Below are 20,676 nucleotides of genomic sequence, written 5' to 3' on the forward strand. Positions count from 1 at the left end.
AGCGAGGCGTGAGTTACTGAAATACCTCCAAAACTTGAGAAAAAAATCACTTTGATATCAAGAAATCCATGGGGTGGGTGCGTTAGGGAACTGGGCTGTTTATTCACTAAATCCTCATTTCACAATCATGTTGATACTAATTTTTAATAACGTGCTTTTTCGAATGAAGTTGTTTGTTAATCTGTTTAAAAAACATTTGTTTTCAAAATGTCCAACATATGAAAGATCATTCCAACTGGTTTCAACAACCGTCACGTGTACACGTGTAAAAAAATATGTGTATTACGTCACTGCTTTTTGTTTTCTCGATGAGTCTGGTTCCTGTAGTGGTGATTAATATTATCCTGCCAAATCGGTAATTCAAAGAGCAGGGAACTAGACTAACTGTTGATACACCACCAAACAAGATTCCTTTTGTTCAAAAACACATGACATTAATTTTGTGAGAAAATCATCTACATTGAGACTCAATTTTTGTATTGCTCAATTAGCACAATATTGATGTTGTGAAATTAATTGGAATTAATAAGGAAACTTATCATCCTTGAGGATATCTCTAAGTGCTAGTTTAAGTTTGTTGGATTTTCATGCCTTTTAACTTTTCTTTCATTCCACCTTCTTTATTTAATTAAAATGAGATAATGTGATAATACAAAGGAGGCCAGCTTTTAATTCAGTACAGCAATACAACAAATATTTCCGGAAGTCAGTTATCAAAACATGTCTGCACTTAATTAGGTTCTCAGAGGAATGCTTACACATACAGCTGTTACCGTAGATTGACACATTTTACGTTTAATTACAAGAGGGCACATTGTATTTATGACCATTACACTTAAAAGGATCTAAAAGATAGAACTGGAACACACATTTCAGTTGATAAAACAATTATTTAATTTTTATTTATTTATTAAAGTACTGCCTTCACTCGGTGTGAGTGACATTTTCATTGATCAAAATTTCCTTACATATCGTTGATTGCGATATACTAGGAATGACATTTGGAAAGAAAACGTAAAAAATTGTATGACCTAGATTTAAATTTGATATTTTATTGTGTTGATTAAAATTTCCAGGTCCTATCTACCATTTTCGACAATAAAATGAGTGATACACCAAAGTTTCTGTTGCCGATTTTGATCGTGATTTTCTTCAAGTTCCACAAATAGGGATCAATTTTTGGGGTATTTTCTGGTTTAAAAAGTGGGATCTATCCATGAACCCGCGCTGTAAGCGAGTTCGAGAGTTATCAGGGTGCGAGTTATCGAGGGAGTGGTGTATGTTTACAAAGACAGTAGAAGAAAACACCTGTATTAGGCAGACATGATTTTTCTCCATTTTAAAGCAGAATTCTGCTTTTCTCCTGATTTGAATCAGATTTTTCTTGATATAGTCTGTTTTTTTATATCATCTCTGATCTGATTTTTTTTTTTAAACGGTCAGTCCAGTCCCATTCTGCAATGACCTTTGTAAAGTAATCGTTCCATATATTAGTTAGCACATGACTCTCACAAAGAGTATTCTGATTAGTCAAAAGTTTAAATTCATCCAATGAATCTTCATGTAATAGAAACTGATGGCAATTGAAAAAAGAAGCATGCTTGTAAAACATATAATCCCGAGTTGTTGAGAGAGACCATGACACGAAAAATTTAGATAAAGGTTTAAGAAACGTATGGAAATGGGAATGGCTGGAGCAAAAAGTTGACAGAAATTTATCTGGTCTTTTTATAAGAAAACTGAACACCTGAGGACTGGCATTTTGTGACCTCTGCAAGAAATATCTGAATTACGGTAATTGTGGTTAGAAGACTTTGGAACAGCACCTACAAAAGAAGCTGCTTATGGAAAAATTGAAGCTCAGAACGCATCTGGAGAATGCAGTTAATTAGTAAAGGAGAAAGATTTCTTGCACAAGAGAACAGATGTAGCCCTGTCAGATTATTTGCACTGCATGCCACCAATACAAGCACCTGCTTGAAAAGGAAAAGGCTTTCATTGAGAAGGAAAAGAAACGATTGCACAATGAGCCAAATAAGTCGCTGGTGACAAAAAGGAAGACTAAACAAATCTTTACCAAAGCCGCAAAAAGAGCTGGACTGGCATATCTACAGGTTGTGTCTATTGGAGAAAAAGTCAAGTTAATGTATGGGATATATTTGTATATAATCGATGTACTTGGGTGTTTATTTGAAATATTTGTTATGAAAAGAGAGAAGTATAATATATTGGCTGCAAAAATTGACAAATTATTGTGACAATTACGATGCGAACGCTGACATGCACATGAAAAAACGTCAGCATTAATAGTATTGGAGAACAAATTCATGTGACAGTAAATATTGTGAAATTATTGAAGTCATTTTTATGATCATAAGTTGCCCCAGCAGCATTTTTTTTTTATGAGTGTAAAATGCGTTTTTGGCCACGGGCCTTGGAATCCCGGATCTGATCTTGGGGATCAGCACCAGAACAGGGGCACTGTCCCTCAAGACCTGTGTTGGGAGAGGACCCCCACACCCCTCTTTCAGCTTTTTTTATGGAACACCAAAATCATGTCTGATAGGTAATAGTAATCTGACAGTTTTTGTTGCTTTTAGATTTCCATCAGGCAGTGAACAAAGATAATGCAAAGTATGAGAGAAGACTGAGGTCACACAGATTAATGGATTAACATGCAGTTGTGTCTGCAAAGACTGAAAAGAGACATAAACCCAGAAAGAAAATTTAAGAGCAAGGATAGAGACAAAGAAATCCCAGAATGAATAAAGAAGCAGAAAATAAATGATTTAAGGCATACTGTGGAAGAAGACCAGAGGAAACGATACAACACAACTGAGAGAAACAGGAGAGGCAAAGAGAATACTTGAACAGGATTAAAGCACTCAGAGAAATGCAGCCATGGAGAACAAGGAAAGCATGCAAAATAGGTGTTTTGTTGTTGTAGTATTTAATGCCATTTTTCAGCACAAGGTAAGCTATACATGGCTGCCAGTATAAATGGTGAAGGAAGAACCCAGAAAGACCCCAGAAAGAAACACCGACCCATGAGAAGCTACTGGCAATCTTTCTCACATACCCACATTGGCCGAGCCCACCCAGAAAGGTCAGATAGCAATGATCCATAATGGTTAGTGCTTTTGACCACTTGGGCACCCAGGGCCCCTTGCAAAATATATAGCAAGAGATGGAGAGAACAAAAGATTTTGCAGAGAGAAATTGACCAGGCAACGAAAAGAAATTGCAGTGAAGAAACATAGGAGAACAGTATATACCATGAAAGGAACTATTTGCCTCAAGTTCTTGTCAGGCTTTACCATGGGTATTGGTCGATTTAAGTATAGGAAAAAAAAAACACTTCACAGCAACCAAAGATGCAGCTACTGATGTGCCTTCCAAATAGCCCTTCAGTTGGAGCTCAAGCGTTTGCTGCAGGTATCCATGCCTTATCTCTGGCATCATGGCTGGCCAAAAAGCAGGCTTGGAATTTGCAGTCTATGTTCCACTAAAAATTGAATTCAATCGGACGGTTTTTGAGAGCTGCAAACAAATTCTGAACCATACATCACTCAAGAGGAGTAAAAGAGACCTCATGCTTAGACGAGTTCTTGCAAAGGCAGAGTTAGTAAAGAATAACATAGCAACAGTATACTTTGAAGTGTCAGAGAAGTTGAGAAAGAGACTTTCTGGACATTCTGATCAGGGTGGGAGGACTGCCAGGAGAGAAAAGATGCTGTCCCTGAGGCATTGACCAAGGAAATGGTTGTTTTCTTTAATAATGCCAACACAATTAGAGACCTTCCAAATGTTTGTAGTGCTTTGGTCAGACATGGTGAATTGTGGTCAGGGATGGTTTTCCAAGACTCCTTGAAGACAACATATCAGCAGTATGTAGAAAGATGTGGCCACAAGATCAGCTTTACTTTTTTCAAGACACACAGACCAAAGACTGTACTGCCTTTAACCTTACATAAGTACAGAGAATGATTATGTGAGTACTGTGCTAATGTAGACCTGAAGCTGAAACCTCTGAATGCAGCCATTCGGTTAAAATTCAGGATAGGTACCAAGCATCCAAACTTATTGTGTCCCACAGAGCATGATGGTGCTTATAAGAAGGTATGCATAGACAGACTGTGTGGCAGTTGTGGAGTATAATGGCTGTCCCTTTGCATCAAACCTGTTCCTATCACTGACATTAAGATGAGCCCTGTTGTGTGGTTTCAGTGGCAGCATGTAGTTGTGGCAAAACAAGACTAGATAAAGGTTAAGCACATGACAACATTTGAAAACCTGGTAAAAGTACTGTAACAAGATTAAAGACGCCATTTTAATGCTCAAATGGCATTTGTTACAGTATAAATTGATCACTGTCGATTGTCCTGTCATCTTTTATTAAGATTTTGCAGAAAACTACACCTGCAAGCCATAGGATGTACCACAAGGGTGCCATATGGACAGTGCTCAATGTACAATACACCCCATTGTTGCCACCTACAATTGTGGTAAAGAAGACTGTTCATAGACCATTAATGATGCCATGATATTTATAATTGATAATCCTGGCCATGATTACAATGCTGTCCACCACATTGTCACTTAATCTGTGCTGCTGCTGAAGGTAGAAGGCTTGGATTTTAACCATCTTGTGCAGTTTCTGATGGAACGCTGCCTCAGTAGAAGAAATATTTTTCTTTTGTTGATTATAGTTTTGCCACATAAGAGCTTGGCATTACATCAGAATGCCACTTTGGTGGGTGGGGGGGGGGGCATGGTAAGGGTCCTTGTGATAGAGAAATAGGTGTGCTATAGAGGTCTCTGAAGAGAGCAGTTGTAGCCAGACAACATGAGATGGCATCAGCCCATGACCTTTTTGAGATATGCGGGGAAAAGGCTTATTCTCCCAAAAATTGAAGGGTACAGCCACACAAAAAGATTTGTTTTTGGTGGTGAAGAGTTCCAGAGCAACCTATCACAAAGCTTCAGAGCCACTAAAAGACAGCAAAAAGCTGTACTCATCTGAAATGATGGACCATGTCTCTACTTAGGTATCACTGGGCCTTGGAGTGTCCCCAGCATGATGGCAGCTATCCCTGTATCACCCATCACCCAGCAACTTGAGAACTCCAGACCTGACCCCCCTCCAGCTACCCGAGACCCTCCATGCATCCTCCCAACCTACTGAGAACTACCAGGCTGCACCCCACCTTCCAAAGAACCTCCAAACAGTCCCTGAACTATCTAAGGACTTTCTGGCTGCACCCCAGTTACCTGATAACCTCCAAGCAGACCCTGTCACCCAAGAACCATAAAGCAACTTCCCAGCCACCTCTCAAGATACCCTGTTTTCATTGTATTGGTAAGTATATGGTTAATATTTAGGTATTTATTGTTTTATAACAGAATTTAGAGTCTCATTAATAACATTATAGCTATGAAGCAATCAGTGCTAGCGGTATTTATTCCAAAATGCTGGAATACAATGACAGCTATTATATCTTGGACTTGTCCATAGAGATCTGCCTTAGAAAAAAGCAAGGATTTTATTTACCTAAATACTTTCATTGTCAGCCATCTGAATTTTAGTATATCTTGTTTCAGGTGAAGGATGTGACACCTGAAGGAAGAAATACACTTGATAGTTTCCTTTGCAGAGGTTAGGGAACATGTATACATACCCACCAATTGAAGATAAGGCTATTGTTCTGTTTGAAGAATTACAGATATCATGCCAGAACCATGCTACGACAGGCAGAGACATTTGTATTTTACATCAATTTTCTTCAATAAATATTTTTAAAATTTTGTGTCTTTTGTGATGTTTTCCAAAAGTTATGGGAAAAAAGCTACATTTGCATATATACAGCAGAATTCTGCAAGATGATGCTTTTTTTCACGTGCTTTTATGTTATATATGCACATCTAATCTTTTTTCTTCCTTGTGCATAAAGATTTTTGAGACCTACAAATGTGCAAATTTAATTCACAGCAAAAATCTTATATTAATGGGGATTTATTGTCTAAGTTAAAGGCATAACAAATATAGTTTTTAAACAAAATATTCCTGTATTGTGTTTTTTTTCTCAATTGTGTATACTTGACCAAAGAATACTCGCAAAGCACAGATTAGATTAAATAATAAAATGTTTCCAGAATTTCTTAGTAGGAAAAGTTTAATTTTGCATATATTCTGCACTTAACGGTTTCCCATTATGCGCATTCATTATATGTCAAGTTACTCCTATATGTTAAGTTTCATATATGGTATAAGGTAAAAATGCTGTGAAATGAAATATTCTGTATCAGTTTGCTTGTTTTTGCCTATAGCCACACTTGTAATAAGAAAGAGAAGGACAGCAAGTTTTATGCATACAACTTCTCAGTGCATTGTTTTTCTTGTCTTAAGTCAAAATATTAATCCCTGAGGTCAGTTTTTTAAAAAAAATATTCCTTAACTATAAGCTTAAAGGTATGCAACCAGTGCAAAACAAAAAGTTGCTTACACATGTTCAAATTTTGTCATGTATATAAGCCTGTTGGGACCGGTAATCTCGGCCAAGCAATATAACTTTCTCCTGAATGAAAGGTCATATCTGCATGAGCATTTCCTGAAAGATGACTTATGATGTCTAATTGGTCATAGGTAGAAATTGCACCAATTAAACTTTTTAATTTAACTGCCACAATCACAGTCTTGAAAATGTTGTCACTACTTCTCTTGTACATGTCAATACTTCCTTCACCAAAAGACTCTTATGATGTCTAGTTGTTACTACATAAAAATGGTGCTAGTCTGATATTGTTTATGGTAACCATCCTGAAAATCTTTGCTTCTCCAGAATCGAAAGTCATTCTAACATGTGGTTTCTACTGGAAGACTTTCTTATGATGCTTCATGGTTTTAAATAAAAGTGGTGCCAAGTGGAGTATGTCCACAACAGCATCTAATTTGAAGAAAAAAAAATTGTTGCTAAAGAATATCAAAGATTTCAACACGCAGCAGTTAAATGAAGAAATAGTCCTATCTTGAATTCCAGGAAAATTTTCTCACCCATTTACAGTTTTGTATGGAAAACAATGTATCATGTAGAGTGAAACAATACACCTTTGATGCATCGCCACAATACACATGTCAGCTTGATGGTATTTCCATCTTTAGAAGATCTCAGTGTTAAGTGGTGCCTTTTATTTGTGTTGACTTCATGGTTGTATTTCCAGTATGTAGATTACAGACAGGCATAGACTTAGCCATATGCCATTCTTATCAATGACAAGATAACAAAACTTTTTTCAGACAGGCATCTGTTTTCATTGATTTCAATTGAAGTGCTTTAGGTCATTTCAAATTGACCCATTTGATCACATCTTGGCACCAAGCACATTATTTTGTACTGCATGAACATTTAACTTGGAAGATATATTGTCTTCAAAACAGAAGATATAGCACAATTTTCTCATGCAAGGATAATTTCATCTGGAAGTCTGAATATGGGATTTGCGATGAATACCATCAAAATCTATTGCATTGTATTTCCTGCAGATGGAAGAGAACTGCTGCAGTCACTGGCACAAGTTTTTGTTAGTGAAGAAGAAAAACTATTGACAACACCCTTTCCTTGCTATAAAAACCTTTTCTTTCTATAACAAATTTAAAAATGTATGCAAGGTGATAAACGTGTGAGGTTTGAAATTTGCACCCTTGCTGTTCCTATGCTAATTTTATTCATCCCATTAGCATCTTGAGTCACTGATTAAATATCTCAACATAAAAAGAGGCCTTCCAAATTTGCTCCGTATGTAGGATTTCAGTACTTTACAGATCATTTACTTTTGTATGAAGTTTTTATGTTGCTTTGCCACACAGGGAATAAGCTACTCCTTTATACTAAATGGTCATATAGGGTTTTCATTAATAGACTTCTTATGACGTCTAATTCTTCCTTAATGAAAATGGTGATCCACACACAAACACACATTATGACAGTTACAATGAACATAAAATCTTTTCACAAATTTTCTCAGATGGATGGTGATATTGGCTTGTTTTTTTTTTGTTTTTTTTTTTTGTATTTAGATTGGCCTAAATGAAAATGGTACTGATTTCGTGTCCAGCTTGACCACTGCAGTGGTTAATTTGAAAATCTTGTTCGAGAGGATCAGAGATTGTTCAGCACTCAACCATTTAAAGGAAATGGTGTTTAATTCTTAGAAATTCTTTATACAGTAGAGTGTTTGTTCTTTTTGAGTCTCACCCTTTTTTCCAGTTGTTTTTTGCTAAAAATTTGATGCAAAGATTTCCTAAAATGTAGAACATTTGAATAGTGATTAACTGTAAATATACTTTCAATATAAAAGAAATTTGAAACTCACAAATAAGGTGGTATTACAGTAAAACCTGTCTTGAAAGACCACTGCTATGTGGGACCACCTGTCTTGAGAGACCATGTTCTCAATGCACAGATTGATTGATTTCGTAGCATTATGACCTGTTATGAGAGACCACCTATCTTGAAAGACCATAATTTGTTGGCAAAAGGAGTGGTCTTTCAAGACAGGTTCTGCTGTACAATATTTGAATACAGCAACAACAACAAAAATCAAGCCACACTCAAAACAGCATATATTCATTTGAGCATGAGAAGAGTATGTTATACTCAATGTTGCTCATGTTGATATGTCTTGAGAATTTACTGTTTTCTAAAGTCTTCATCATAAGAGAGTCCTTTGCGACCTATGGCCAGGGGGATGCATACAGCCCATGACCTGTTTTTTTCTGATTTAATTTACATCATACATGTGCATTAAAAAAAATTACTCTCCTGTCTGCACCCTGGAGGAAGTTATATTTGACAGAATTGTGCATGTTTAATGTCATCAATAGTATTTTATGGGCTTTATTTTTCTTCTATTTCTTATAGGTATCTGCCCCCAGAATGCTTTGTAGTAGGTAAAAGCCCACCCAAAATTTCTTCCAAGGTGGATGTCTGGTCAGTAGGAGTCATCTTTTACCAGTGTCTTTATGGAAGAAAGGTTAGTCTGAACAGTTAACAATTTTACATGTTGAACATTACACAAGTGTGTTTTTATTCCATCGATTGTTTTTTTTTTTTTTTAAAGAAGACTTGGGACATATTGATGCCAATGTTGGTTACAGCTTAATACTCAAGTCTGTGAAAGCCATAGCTCCAGACAAAACTCAACATTTAGCATTCTGCAGTACCCATTTAACTTCAAAACCATTTAAGATATCTCTATTAAACTTGGATTACTTATTAGTGTTAAAGATGGTGTCTTTTGATATTCATAGTTCTGTTTCAGTATGTTTTTTTCTCTTAATTTATCCATCAACTCAAAAACTGGTCAAAATACCTCATTGAAACTTGGTGTACATTAAACAAATTGTTCAAATGGAACTTTTATTATTCACAGTTCTGTGTTTGGTGGTGGTGTTTTTTGCCCATTGATCTGGCAATCCATTATCTACACTTTCATTTCTGGGGTAAAACTCCAAAGCCATTTAAAGATGTCTCAGAAATTTGTTGAACATCTTGGACTAGTGTAGACTGCCTTTTGCTTTTCATAATTTTTAACTTTTCCATTTGCTATCCATCTACATTTGTTTCAAGAGCAATACTCCTGAACTATTAAGGATTTCTGTTAGAACCTTGGTACACATGTTAGATTGGATATCAACATTTTTATTATAGTAATCCTTGTTTTTATCCATCTGTCATTTCATCCATCAGGAACACAATCTTATTAATGTAACTGATCTCACATTTTTTTATGGATCACTATAAAAACTTAAATTATTTGTAGATCACCTGCAGATGCACATTTTTTCCCCTTGTCCCTCTGCCCATTAATGCAAGTTTGCATAACAAATTACATTGAGGATTGCCATGAAGTTTTACACATATTCATTCCATGATTTAGTTGATCCTAATGAAAATGGTTCTGCTGGGACATCCAGTACAGTTGCCACAGCAGCCATCTTGAAATCTTGCTTTTGATACTCCTGAATAGATGGTCATATCCACTCAGGGCTTTCATTAAAAGCCTCCTGAAGTCTAGTTGGTCCTGAGTGACAATTATGCTGATCCAATGTCCAATATGGCCTTCACAGCACCTGTCTTAAAATTCTTCTTGCTACTCCTGAACAGAAAATCCTATTGACATTGGGTTTTCACCATTCTATGCTGTCTAATTGGTTCATAATAAAAATGGTGAAAATCTGATATCTGTTATGGACACTGCAGCTGCCATTTGAAAATTATCAAATTGCTTCTTTTCCTAAATGGAGTCCTAGTGACATTGGGTTTTCACCAGAAGACTTTTTATGGTATCTAGTTGGTCCTAAATGAAAATGATGCTGATATGTTGTCTAATATGGCCATAGTAGCAACCATTTTGAAAAGTTTGTAATTGCTACTCCTCCTGAATGGATGATCATATTGTTACATATATCTGATTTAATATATATATATATATATATATATATATATATATATATATATATATATATATATATATATATATATATATATATATTTTAATTTAATTGTTTGCCAGTTTTAGATTTTTCTTTTTCTTACATGCTATTGTAATGTAAATTTATTCACAAGAGATGATACTTTTTCAGAAAATTGTTTGAACTTGACTGTTAGTTTATAAACAACAGGTGCTGATCTAAATTCTGACCTGGATTCAGAATTAGTAAACAACAAAGTTCTATTTTATTTTAAAATGATTGGTTGTTGTCAAGGTCATGATTGGACTACATGGGTTAAGAAGTAAACACCGTTGTTTTTTTCCTTCATTCTGGGATTAAAATCATTGGTCTAATCAAAGCCATATTTTGTGTATGTGATATAAACGTGATCATGTGACCCCCCCCCGGATTTTGCACCTTGGGGGAATTTCGAAACTGCGTTTATGATACATTATAATCTTTTTTTTTTTTGAGAGAGGTTTCTCAGTTTTTTTGGCTTTTCATACTGATGTCAAGTTAATTTGTTGTAGCCAGATTTGAGCTTTAGTAATTCTTTAGATCAGTTGGATTTCAAAAGGATTAATTCTTTATTCTCTGGAAATATTTTGAGGAGTGCTCACAGAGAAATTTTGGAATGACATTGCTTACAAATCAGATTTGGATTTCCAAGACCAGAGTGCCATTATTTGTATTTCTACAAGGAACTGTCGATAAGCACAGTACTGACTACAGCATGTCATCGTCATCCATCTTGGATTTTACATCAGCATTCGAACTTGAAATTATTAGAAATTTTATTGCTAGGACTTTTGCAATTTAATTTGTGGATTATTTTTAGATTATTTTGGGATTTGATTCTTGAAACCGTAAGTTCTTCTCCTTTTTTCATTTTTACAGAATTTTCCAGGAAAATAAATTATTTGTTAAATTTTAAAAAAGCTTGTTGTTTTCACTCTTTCTGTGCTACTGTTTATTCAAGCCTAAACACATAACAATATCAGCTTAGGGTTTTCATTAAAAGACTTCATTCTTATGATGCCTAGTTTCTGTTAAATGAAAATGGTGTCAATATGACATCCAATATGACCACCACAACAGTCATATTGAGGGGCCCTGAGTGGCCGAGTGGTCTAAAGCACTCTCCGTTATGGATTAATGCCATCTCACCTTTGTATGGGTTCGAGTCTAGGATTTGGCCAATGTGGGTATGTGAGAAAGCTTGCCAGTAGCTTTTCGTGGGTCGTGGTTCTTCCCGGGGTTTTCCCGGGTTCTTCCTCCACCATTAATACTGGCTGCCATGCATAGCCTATCATGTGCTGAAAAATGGTGTTAAACCCAACAACAACAACAGCCATATTGAAAATCTTGTCACTTTCTCCAGAACAAAAAGTCATTGATATGGTGTATTGTCTTATTTTTGTAATTTGTAGTTGGTTTTCAACATCTGATATCTAATATGGCTGCCACTGTGGTCATCTTCAAAATATTGCCACTCCTTCTGGGGGATTTTACTGAAAGATTTATTTATGATGTAAAGTTGATCCCAATTCACTAATTCTTTGTTCAGTATGGCTACCACAGCACAGAAAATCTTCTGAAAACTACACCTGAACAAAAAGACATTGATACGGGGTTTTCACTAAAAGACTTCTTATGATGTCTAGTTGGTCCTGAATGAAAATGTAGCTGCTCACACATCCAGTAAAGCTCCCATCTCATTAATCTTGTTATCACCATATCAGAATGGTTGGTGAATTTTACTGAAAGACTTTTTATGATGTCTTGCCCCCAATGAAAATGGTGCCACCCAGACAGGCAATTTGGCCAGCATTAGACATCTTTAAAATTTTGTTATCACTTCTCCTGAATGATTGATGATGTCAACATGGGGTTTTCACTGTAAGACATCTTATAATGTCAAGTTAATAAATGAAAATGGAGCTAATTTAAATTTCAATCTTGCTGCCACAATAGCCATCCTGGAGATATCTTTTGCAATGTCTAGTGGCCCTAGATGAAAATGGTGCACATCTGATATCCAGTGTGGCCACCATGACAGCCATCTTGAAAATCTTGATATTGATACTCATTAAAGAATGGCTTTTTAGCAGGTGGCCAATCTTGAAAATCTTGTCCTTTTAAGTGGAAAGTCATTCTGACATGGGGTTTTCATGATGAGAGTTATTACAGTGTTGGTCTTAAATGAGAATAGTAGACTCTGGAAGAACCACCAACCCATGGGAAGCTACTGAAAAGCTTTCTCACATGCTCATGCTTGAGACTCAAACCCAAGTGGACAGTGAGATGAGTGAGTGATCTGCTGAGGCACCATAGACCTCTCGGACACCTTGTCACCTTCGTTACATATGCAGCATTGGAGAAATTTTAACAGAAAGCACCCTACTGACCCAGATTTCAAGGCCACCTGTTCATATTAGGCTGTCTGCCACAGTAGCAATTTCAGGGCTCCATTTTCCTTTATCAGCAGACTTTGATACAACTCGATATTCAATCATCCAATCATTTGAGCTGATTATTGTAATATTAAGGATTAATGAATATGATGTCATGACTGTTCTGCTGTTTGTCAGTATGTACGTATATATGTCCTGCAGTTGTTTTATTGCCTGTTTTAATGCTATAGAGACATAAAATGTTGCGCACTTTATCATATTCAGTTGTTATTGATTAGATTTTCTTAGTATTTCAGCAGTTTTCATTTTTTTAAAAGTCTTTTGCAAAAAACCTTGTCAGCACAGTTTATAAAATACTACTTGAGGGAGGCAGTTGAATTTCTGTTGGCATATTTGTGTTCGTGATGTTTCCAGATTTTAAGGCCATTACAGCTGTTTTCACATTTTAGAGAATCTTTAAAATTTGTGCTTAAATTGACTGCAAATTTTTGGTCGGATTAAGCAAAAATTACATGATACAGACTGATTTTATTGAGTGGATATATTTGTGTTATCTTCCTTCCCTGATTACATTTTCAAGCCAGTGCAGCATTTTTTCAGTTTTAAAAATACATTTTGAACTTGGATTTAAGTAACAGAAAAGAGTGAAAGACAACAAGCTTTGTAAAATTTAACAAATATATTTGCCTAGAACACAAAGTGAAAATAAGAAAAGAGAACTTAACAGTATTGTGAATTGAATTCCAAAATAATCCAAGAATTACAGATACGTCCTAGTAATTTAAAGTTCTGAATAAAACTGAAGGTGATGATATTCTGTTACAGCTTATAGAATGTTGATGTGTCAGCAATCTTTTGTTGAGTCACAGTTGTATAATTCCCGGTTTAAATTCAGTATAAATTCAAGTGAATATCTCTATCAAATAATTTTATCAAAGCACTTTTGTATTTCCAGAGAAAATAATCACTTAAATTCACTAATTTGAAGAAAATAAAATTCAGCCAAACTGGTCACTGCATAATAGAACTTGAAAGTGCTAGATGTTAAAGCACGAATGACCAAGTGCTCACAATCACAGGATGATATAGTTCAATACTTTACCTCAGGTCACAATTAGTATTTTCTTTATAAAAAAAAATAAAAAAATTACCTAATGCAAAATAACGTTCTAAAATGATTATGTTTTCAAAGCAATAACCTGGATTATATATAATTAACAAACTCAAAACTTTGACATATAAAAATAACATATTTACCTCTTCTGCTAATAATGATCCTGATATTAAAATCACACAGAGAGAATAATGTAGCCATGTATTAGTTGTTTACAATGAATTAAATAAAAAAACGTCAACTTGGGTCAAGCAGAAATGAACTCAATATTAGACAAAGTCAAGTCCAATATACACTGTTGCATTATAATAGCATATACTAACATTTTTTTATAAAATGTATAACTAACAAACAATTAATTTAAATATACATAATATATATTTAGTTCTCCTACTATTAATGCACTCAGATTTTGTGACGTACGTTTTTTGTTCTGGGGGTTTTGTGTTTATGATTCAAATCTAATTAATATTTAATTTGGGTTTGTCGGAAATGTTTGATGGAATGGTGTTATTCTGAAACATGTGCTGTCCATTTCATTTATTTGGTCATCTTGATCCTAGCATTTATTAACAACCTGTCAAGTCTCGTCAGAAAATGGTATGAATTCAATATTTAGTCTCGTACAAAGGATTTAAACATTTATACATGTATTTTAAATTTATGCAGTGAGCTCTCAGAAGTTGATATTGAGAGAAATAAGCATATGCATTGTTTGGCATTTGGATAGTTTGGTGATTACAGAGTGCTTATTTGTCATTTTCATTGGTATTTTTCAGACATACACTTATGTAGTGATGAAACTTTACGTGTGACAGGGATAAAGACTGCAGAGCTGTGCATAAAATTGCGTTTTTTTTTTCCATCTTGAATTTCACAATATTCTAAGATTACTTAAGCAAGATAAATTTGATCAGAGACAAGGTAACAAATAGAATACAGTTTAAACCTCACCGTTGCTAAAAAGTGTATTTGAGGAGCAGAATGAATGAAGAAAAAGGTAAAACTACAAATGTTGTGACTCTTAATCATTTTTCTCTCCATTGTAGCCATTTGGACACAATTTGTCGCAGGCGGCTATCCTAGAAGAAAATACAATTTTGAAAGCCACTGAGGTGGATTTTCCATCCAAACCCCCAGTTTCTCCAGAAGCTAAGGTATTTACATAAATGAGGATTTTATAAACCCTTTCCCCTTTGCAAACAAAGTTTGGAGAGGTATACTGGTATCAGCTTGTCCATCTGTCGGGCATTTGTTTACTTAATATATCCTGAACCATTTCAGGTATCTTCATTAAACTTGGAATGCTTTTGTATCATGATGAGAAATTGTGTCCTGTGAAAATGAAGCATGTCTGATCAATATTTGAAGAGTTATTCACTTTTTTTTTAATAAGATGGTATCTCTGTTTTATTAATATCTCTTTAACCATTTGAGATGTCTTAAAAAAATTAGTGTGTATTTGTAAGGGGGGGGGGGAATCCACAATTGTATACTCTCTAACAGAATTGCACCAAAATAAAGGGAAATAATTTTTTTTAAATAGGATAACAATGAGGAAATCATGGGGAATTCTTTTTCTTTAAAAATTTAACCCAGTGCAGAATACAAAACTGTAGAGCCACCACAGAGACAAGAATGTGTCCCATGTAAAATTTAGCTTTGCAGACTTGTACCACTTATTTGAACATTTTATTTATACTCTTGATTTTGGTGGCATGTATTTTATAGGAATCGGACCAATAATTATTAACTGAGCAGCTTGCTAGTTTCAGAGTGGGGGGAAATTTTGATACTATAGTAAATACTTGGAGATTGAGTCACTGGCTGTAATATCAACATGGAATTTCCTTCGAGACTTTTATTAGTGCTTTAAAACTCCTACATATATCATTTCTGGCTTCCTAAACTTATCTTGTATCTTCTTCTTACAAAATTGATGATTAAAGTAGCTTTTTTAAGTATCCTGTTTTAGGGACATTTATAGCACACAAAAAATGCAATGTTCTGATGTTGTTGTTGTAGGGTTTAATGCCATTTTTCAGCACACGATAGGCTATACATGGCGGCCAGTATTAATGGTGGAGGAAGAACCCGGGAAAACCCCGGAAAGGACCACCAACCCACAAGAAACTACTGGCAAGCTTTCTCACATACCCACATTGGCCGAATCCAAGACTCGAACCCACGCAGGCAGAGGTGAGATGGCAGTGATCCGTAACGGAGAGCGCTTTAGACCACTCGGCCACTCAGGGCCTGCAATGTTCTGAAAGTTAGGACTTGTGTACATGTGATGGGTAGTAGTCCATGTAGTGCATAACTTTTATTTTCTCAATGTTAACTTGGATGTCTATGGAAAATGAATTGATGATCTGATTCCATTAAGCACTTGCTTACTGACAGATCTAGCTTGTGATCAATCCTCATTTGAGATAGCTCTGAATATTTTTTAATTACATTGGTTCTCTTTAATCAACTTTTAGCAGATATGCCAACCATTCTGGATTTTGTAGTGGCATTATAAATTTTAAGTGAAAATTCCACATTCAAAATTCACAGAATTCTGGAAAATTATAATTTTGGGGTAAAGAACTTTTGAATAGGAGTTTTCTGTATTGATACAGGTAGGAAGAAAAGACCTTCAGCTCCACAATGTATAAGACTTTTACATTGATGTTAGGTTCATAATTACTTTAGTTCTAGAAAGAGTTTATGGGATGATGTTTTTCATTGTAAATCCATCCGTTAGCACAAGATTGTTGTCACTAGTTCTCTGAAACTACTAGGAGGATAGCTATACAACTTTTCACAAATATTTATCCAGGGTCTAGTTGTTCCTAAATGAAAATGCTGCTGCTCAAACATCCAAACTGACCACCACATTGGCTATCTTGAAAATCTTGAATGGATAGTCACATAAACATGGGGTTTTCACTACTAGACTTTATGATGTCTTGCTGGTCCCAAATAAAAAGTAGTGCTGAGCTGACATCCTACATGGCCACCAAGGCAGCCATTTTAAAAATCTTATGGCTGCTCATCCTGAAAGGATTGTGGTCTCAACATGAGGTTTCACAAAAAAGACTTCTTATGATGTCTGGTTCGACAAAAATCAAAATGGTGCCAATCTGATTTCCAGTATGTCCTCAAGAGCAGCAGTGTAAAAATCTGCTATTCTTGAATGGAAAGTCAATTCTTGAAAATAATTTTAGCGCAACTCCTCCATAATAGATGGTTATATCAACATGGGATTTTTACTAATAGACTTCTTACAATACCTAGTTGGTCCTAAACAAAATAGTGCCTGTTTCCACTGTATCTTGAAAATATTTTTATCACAAATCCTTAATAGATGGTTGTTTCATCATGAGGTTTTTACTATACAACTTGTGATATCTACAGTGTATCCCCCAGGGGTGTAAAATTGAGAGTTAAAAAAAACCCTTGGTGTCAGAACTGAGGGTCAAATAAAAAATGTGGGGGTCAAAAATGTACTGACAAATTTTCATATGACTTGTACTTTTTTCAGCTTGAAATAGGATATTGCAACTTGCACAACATACTCTCTCTCTCTCTCTCTCTCTCTCTCTCTCTCTCTCTTTCTCTCTCTCTCTCTCTCTCTAAACATACAAATAAATCAACATGCACAATTAACAAACAAATGCATTGCCCATTCAAAGAATAATTTTATTAGTTCATTTTTCTTTTAAAGTCGTACTTTTAATGGTCTCCTTATAATCAATATGAAGCAATATTATAGCCCAACACAGTACATACGAGCCAATACAGAAAGCCAAAGAAATCTTTTTAACAAAATGGCAGTCAAATTACTTCCTTTCATAAAATGTGTACTATCATCGGTTTCATTGTACTTCGTCCTAGAACATAATTATCCAAATATCAAGGAGGATAATGATTCATCTTCTTTCTAATAAGTTACACTTGAACTTTAAGATCTATCTTTCATTGCAGCAAAGTTAAAAACCAACAAAATCTGCAATGACCCGCTGACTTTGTAATCCAAACAACACATTTGTCTCTGCAAACTTACTGATTTCTTTCTTGTGAAAGAATGTCTTGGGTTATGATGTGTTCTCCATATATCTTGTGGCGAACGAGGGCAGATTTTTGAAAATTCTAAAACCCTGTCAATAAAGGATTATTCACTTTTGCAGTCTTCGCAATCATGCGATCATAAGTCACACCGGTAATCCTAATGTATGAATACCGTATTCCAGTCAAGGGCATTATTTACTCCATTTTTCATTAAAGTTAGATCCACAGTTACTCTTTTGTGTTTTGCTTCTTTCACTTTCTTCGCTAATGATTTTTAGTGCACGGCGTTTTAATCTGCAGATCACTTTCTAGTGCAACATGCATTGAGATTAAACATCTAGATGACAGCTTGCTGAGCTCGATGGAAATCACATGAGAGCTCACGAGATTAGGGAAGCTACTCTGTCATAACATTGCATATGCTAGTCTGGTTCATTGTTTCGAATGTTCTCTGCATTGCACTCTGCTATACGAATAGAGGAGCGCAAGGCAAGGAACAAAGAAAGAGGGGAACCAGTCAATGCATATGCTCGAAGTATGTACGATGCCATCCATCGTCCAATGTATAGGGTATTAAATAAATCCTGATCACATTATGAAAATCCTTTGCGTCAAAAAAACGCACTGCAACAAAATGAGTGCGTCAATTTTCTCCAGCGTGCGTAAAGATAAACACTGTATCTAGTTTGTCGTAATGGTAGCGATCAGACATTCATTGTATATAGTGGCCATCTAGAAACTCTTACTACTATTTTTCCTGAATGAATGGTCATATTAGCATGGGATTTTAACTGAAAGACTACTTATGATATTAAGTTGGTTGTTAAAAAGGAAAAACAGTATTGATCTTACTCTTAATGTGATTACCAGAGTGACTGTCTACAAAATTGGTTATCATTACTTCTACATGGCCGGTCATAACCATATTTATTGTGCTTTCACCAGAAGGCGTTTGCTCTCTAGTTAGTACAACGTACTACATTGAACTTCTGCCAGTCTGATAATCAATAGGGACACCATGACATCTATCATGAAAATCTTTTTATCATTACTCCTCCAAAATGGACAGTGATAGAAAAGTGAGTTTTCCACTACAAGAGTTCACTGTGTGCCTTGTTTGTCCTGTGTGATAATGGTGTCAACCATTATTCAGAAATGTCCATCATTGCAGCTAATCTGAAAATCTTGTTATCACTGAAGAATATTCAAGATGGTTTCAACAATCAGCTATTAAAAGAAAGAAATCTTGTCTTGCTGTAAATTTTCAATGCTTTCAAAGGACTTGTTTTCTGACACAATATAGAGAGAACTGGTGTCTCATTTTCAAATTAAAGTCTCAGTGTTTTATATTAATTAGAGACCATGTTCACATCAGTCGAATATGAATATGCTACCTAATTATATCAGAAGAAACTTGGAGTCACTCAGCAAGAAATATTTAATGTGATCTGAACTTAATGATAAAGTAAAATAATTCTAAATCCTTTTTGGCACTTGTAATGAAAAAACTCGCTCCATTGTCTTTTTAGTATGGTTGCCATTTTTAAGCAGACTGCCACTGACAGTGCCTCTGAACAGAAGTGAGGTCTGGCATGAGTATCAGATACATTTATGATGGTGAATACACAGTGATGTCAAAAAGATTCAGGGTATATTCTAGAATTTATAATTCTTTCAGGCAGACTAAGGGTCTATTAATGAATGCACGATAATGTCAGGAAGATTTAAGGACTATTCTAGAATGCACAGTTATGTCAGAAAGATTCAGGGTCTGTCCTAGAATTCACCAGAAAATCAACCAAAGACACAAAAAGCATTCTTCATATTTTCTAGACATACCTTTATTTTTTAATTAAATTCCTTCTGTGTTAGATAAATTTCCCCCATATTGTCTAAATTTTCAGTTATACAGTAGGTCCTGAATTTAGGTAGTTGCATTATTATTGTGAAAGGTCTAGCTTAATCAGAAGACTTATGATAATTAGTTAATTGTAAATAAAAATTATGCCAATCTGGGATCACATATCTTTAGAATTTTATCATTTCTCCTACATGGAAAATCATTTGGACATTTCATTCTCTCTGAAATACTTTTCTGTGAAGTCTGGTTGGTACTAAATGAAAATGGTGCTGAGCTGACTAATTAATATGCAGAGTTGGCCTTGAATGAAAATGGTGCTGATATGACCTTGAATATGGCAGCCATCTTCAAAATCTGATTGTAACTTCGAATTGGAAAGATATATCAACAAGGGGTTTTCATCATAGGACAACATGTAATCTCTAGTTGGTAGTGAATATGGCCAGCATTTTATATTGCTAATCTACCAGAATTATGGTGTTATGTATATTTAATTTGCTTTGTTTGTTTCTATGTTTTATTTTATTGAATTACATGTTATTGTAATGTAACATTGCTTGTTGGACTTGACCTTGTCCAAAATTGAGTTAATTTCTGCTTGACCGAAATTGGCCTTTTTTTAAATTTTATTCATCGTAAACAACTAATACATAGCTAAATTATTCTCTGTATGTATTGGTTTAAAATCAGTATTATTATTAATAGATGTAAATATGTTTATTTGGGTCAAAGTTATGGA

At 35.1% G+C, this 20,676-nt stretch overlaps 1 protein-coding gene across 9 annotated transcripts in view; it reads left to right on the forward strand.

Moving 5' to 3' along the window:
• LOC149776264 (serine/threonine-protein kinase tousled-like 2) overlaps positions 1 to 20,676 on the forward strand; it is a 181,886-nt gene that overhangs the window by 139,070 nt on the left and 22,140 nt on the right. For all 9 annotated transcript variants that reach the window (XM_089942676.1, XM_089942681.1, XM_089942677.1 and 6 more), the window contains 2 exons: positions 8,919 to 9,030; positions 15,070 to 15,177. In XM_089942676.1, coding sequence (XP_089798802.1) covers positions 8,919 to 9,030; positions 15,070 to 15,177 — 220 coding nt within the window. The remainder of the gene's footprint in view (positions 1 to 8,918; positions 9,031 to 15,069; positions 15,178 to 20,676) is intronic.

This window comes from Sinohyriopsis cumingii, chromosome 18 (genome assembly GCF_028554795.1).
Source record: "Sinohyriopsis cumingii isolate HCF-2022 chromosome 18, ASM2855479v2, whole genome shotgun sequence".
NCBI classification, from domain to species: domain Eukaryota; kingdom Metazoa; phylum Mollusca; class Bivalvia; order Unionida; family Unionidae; genus Sinohyriopsis; species Sinohyriopsis cumingii.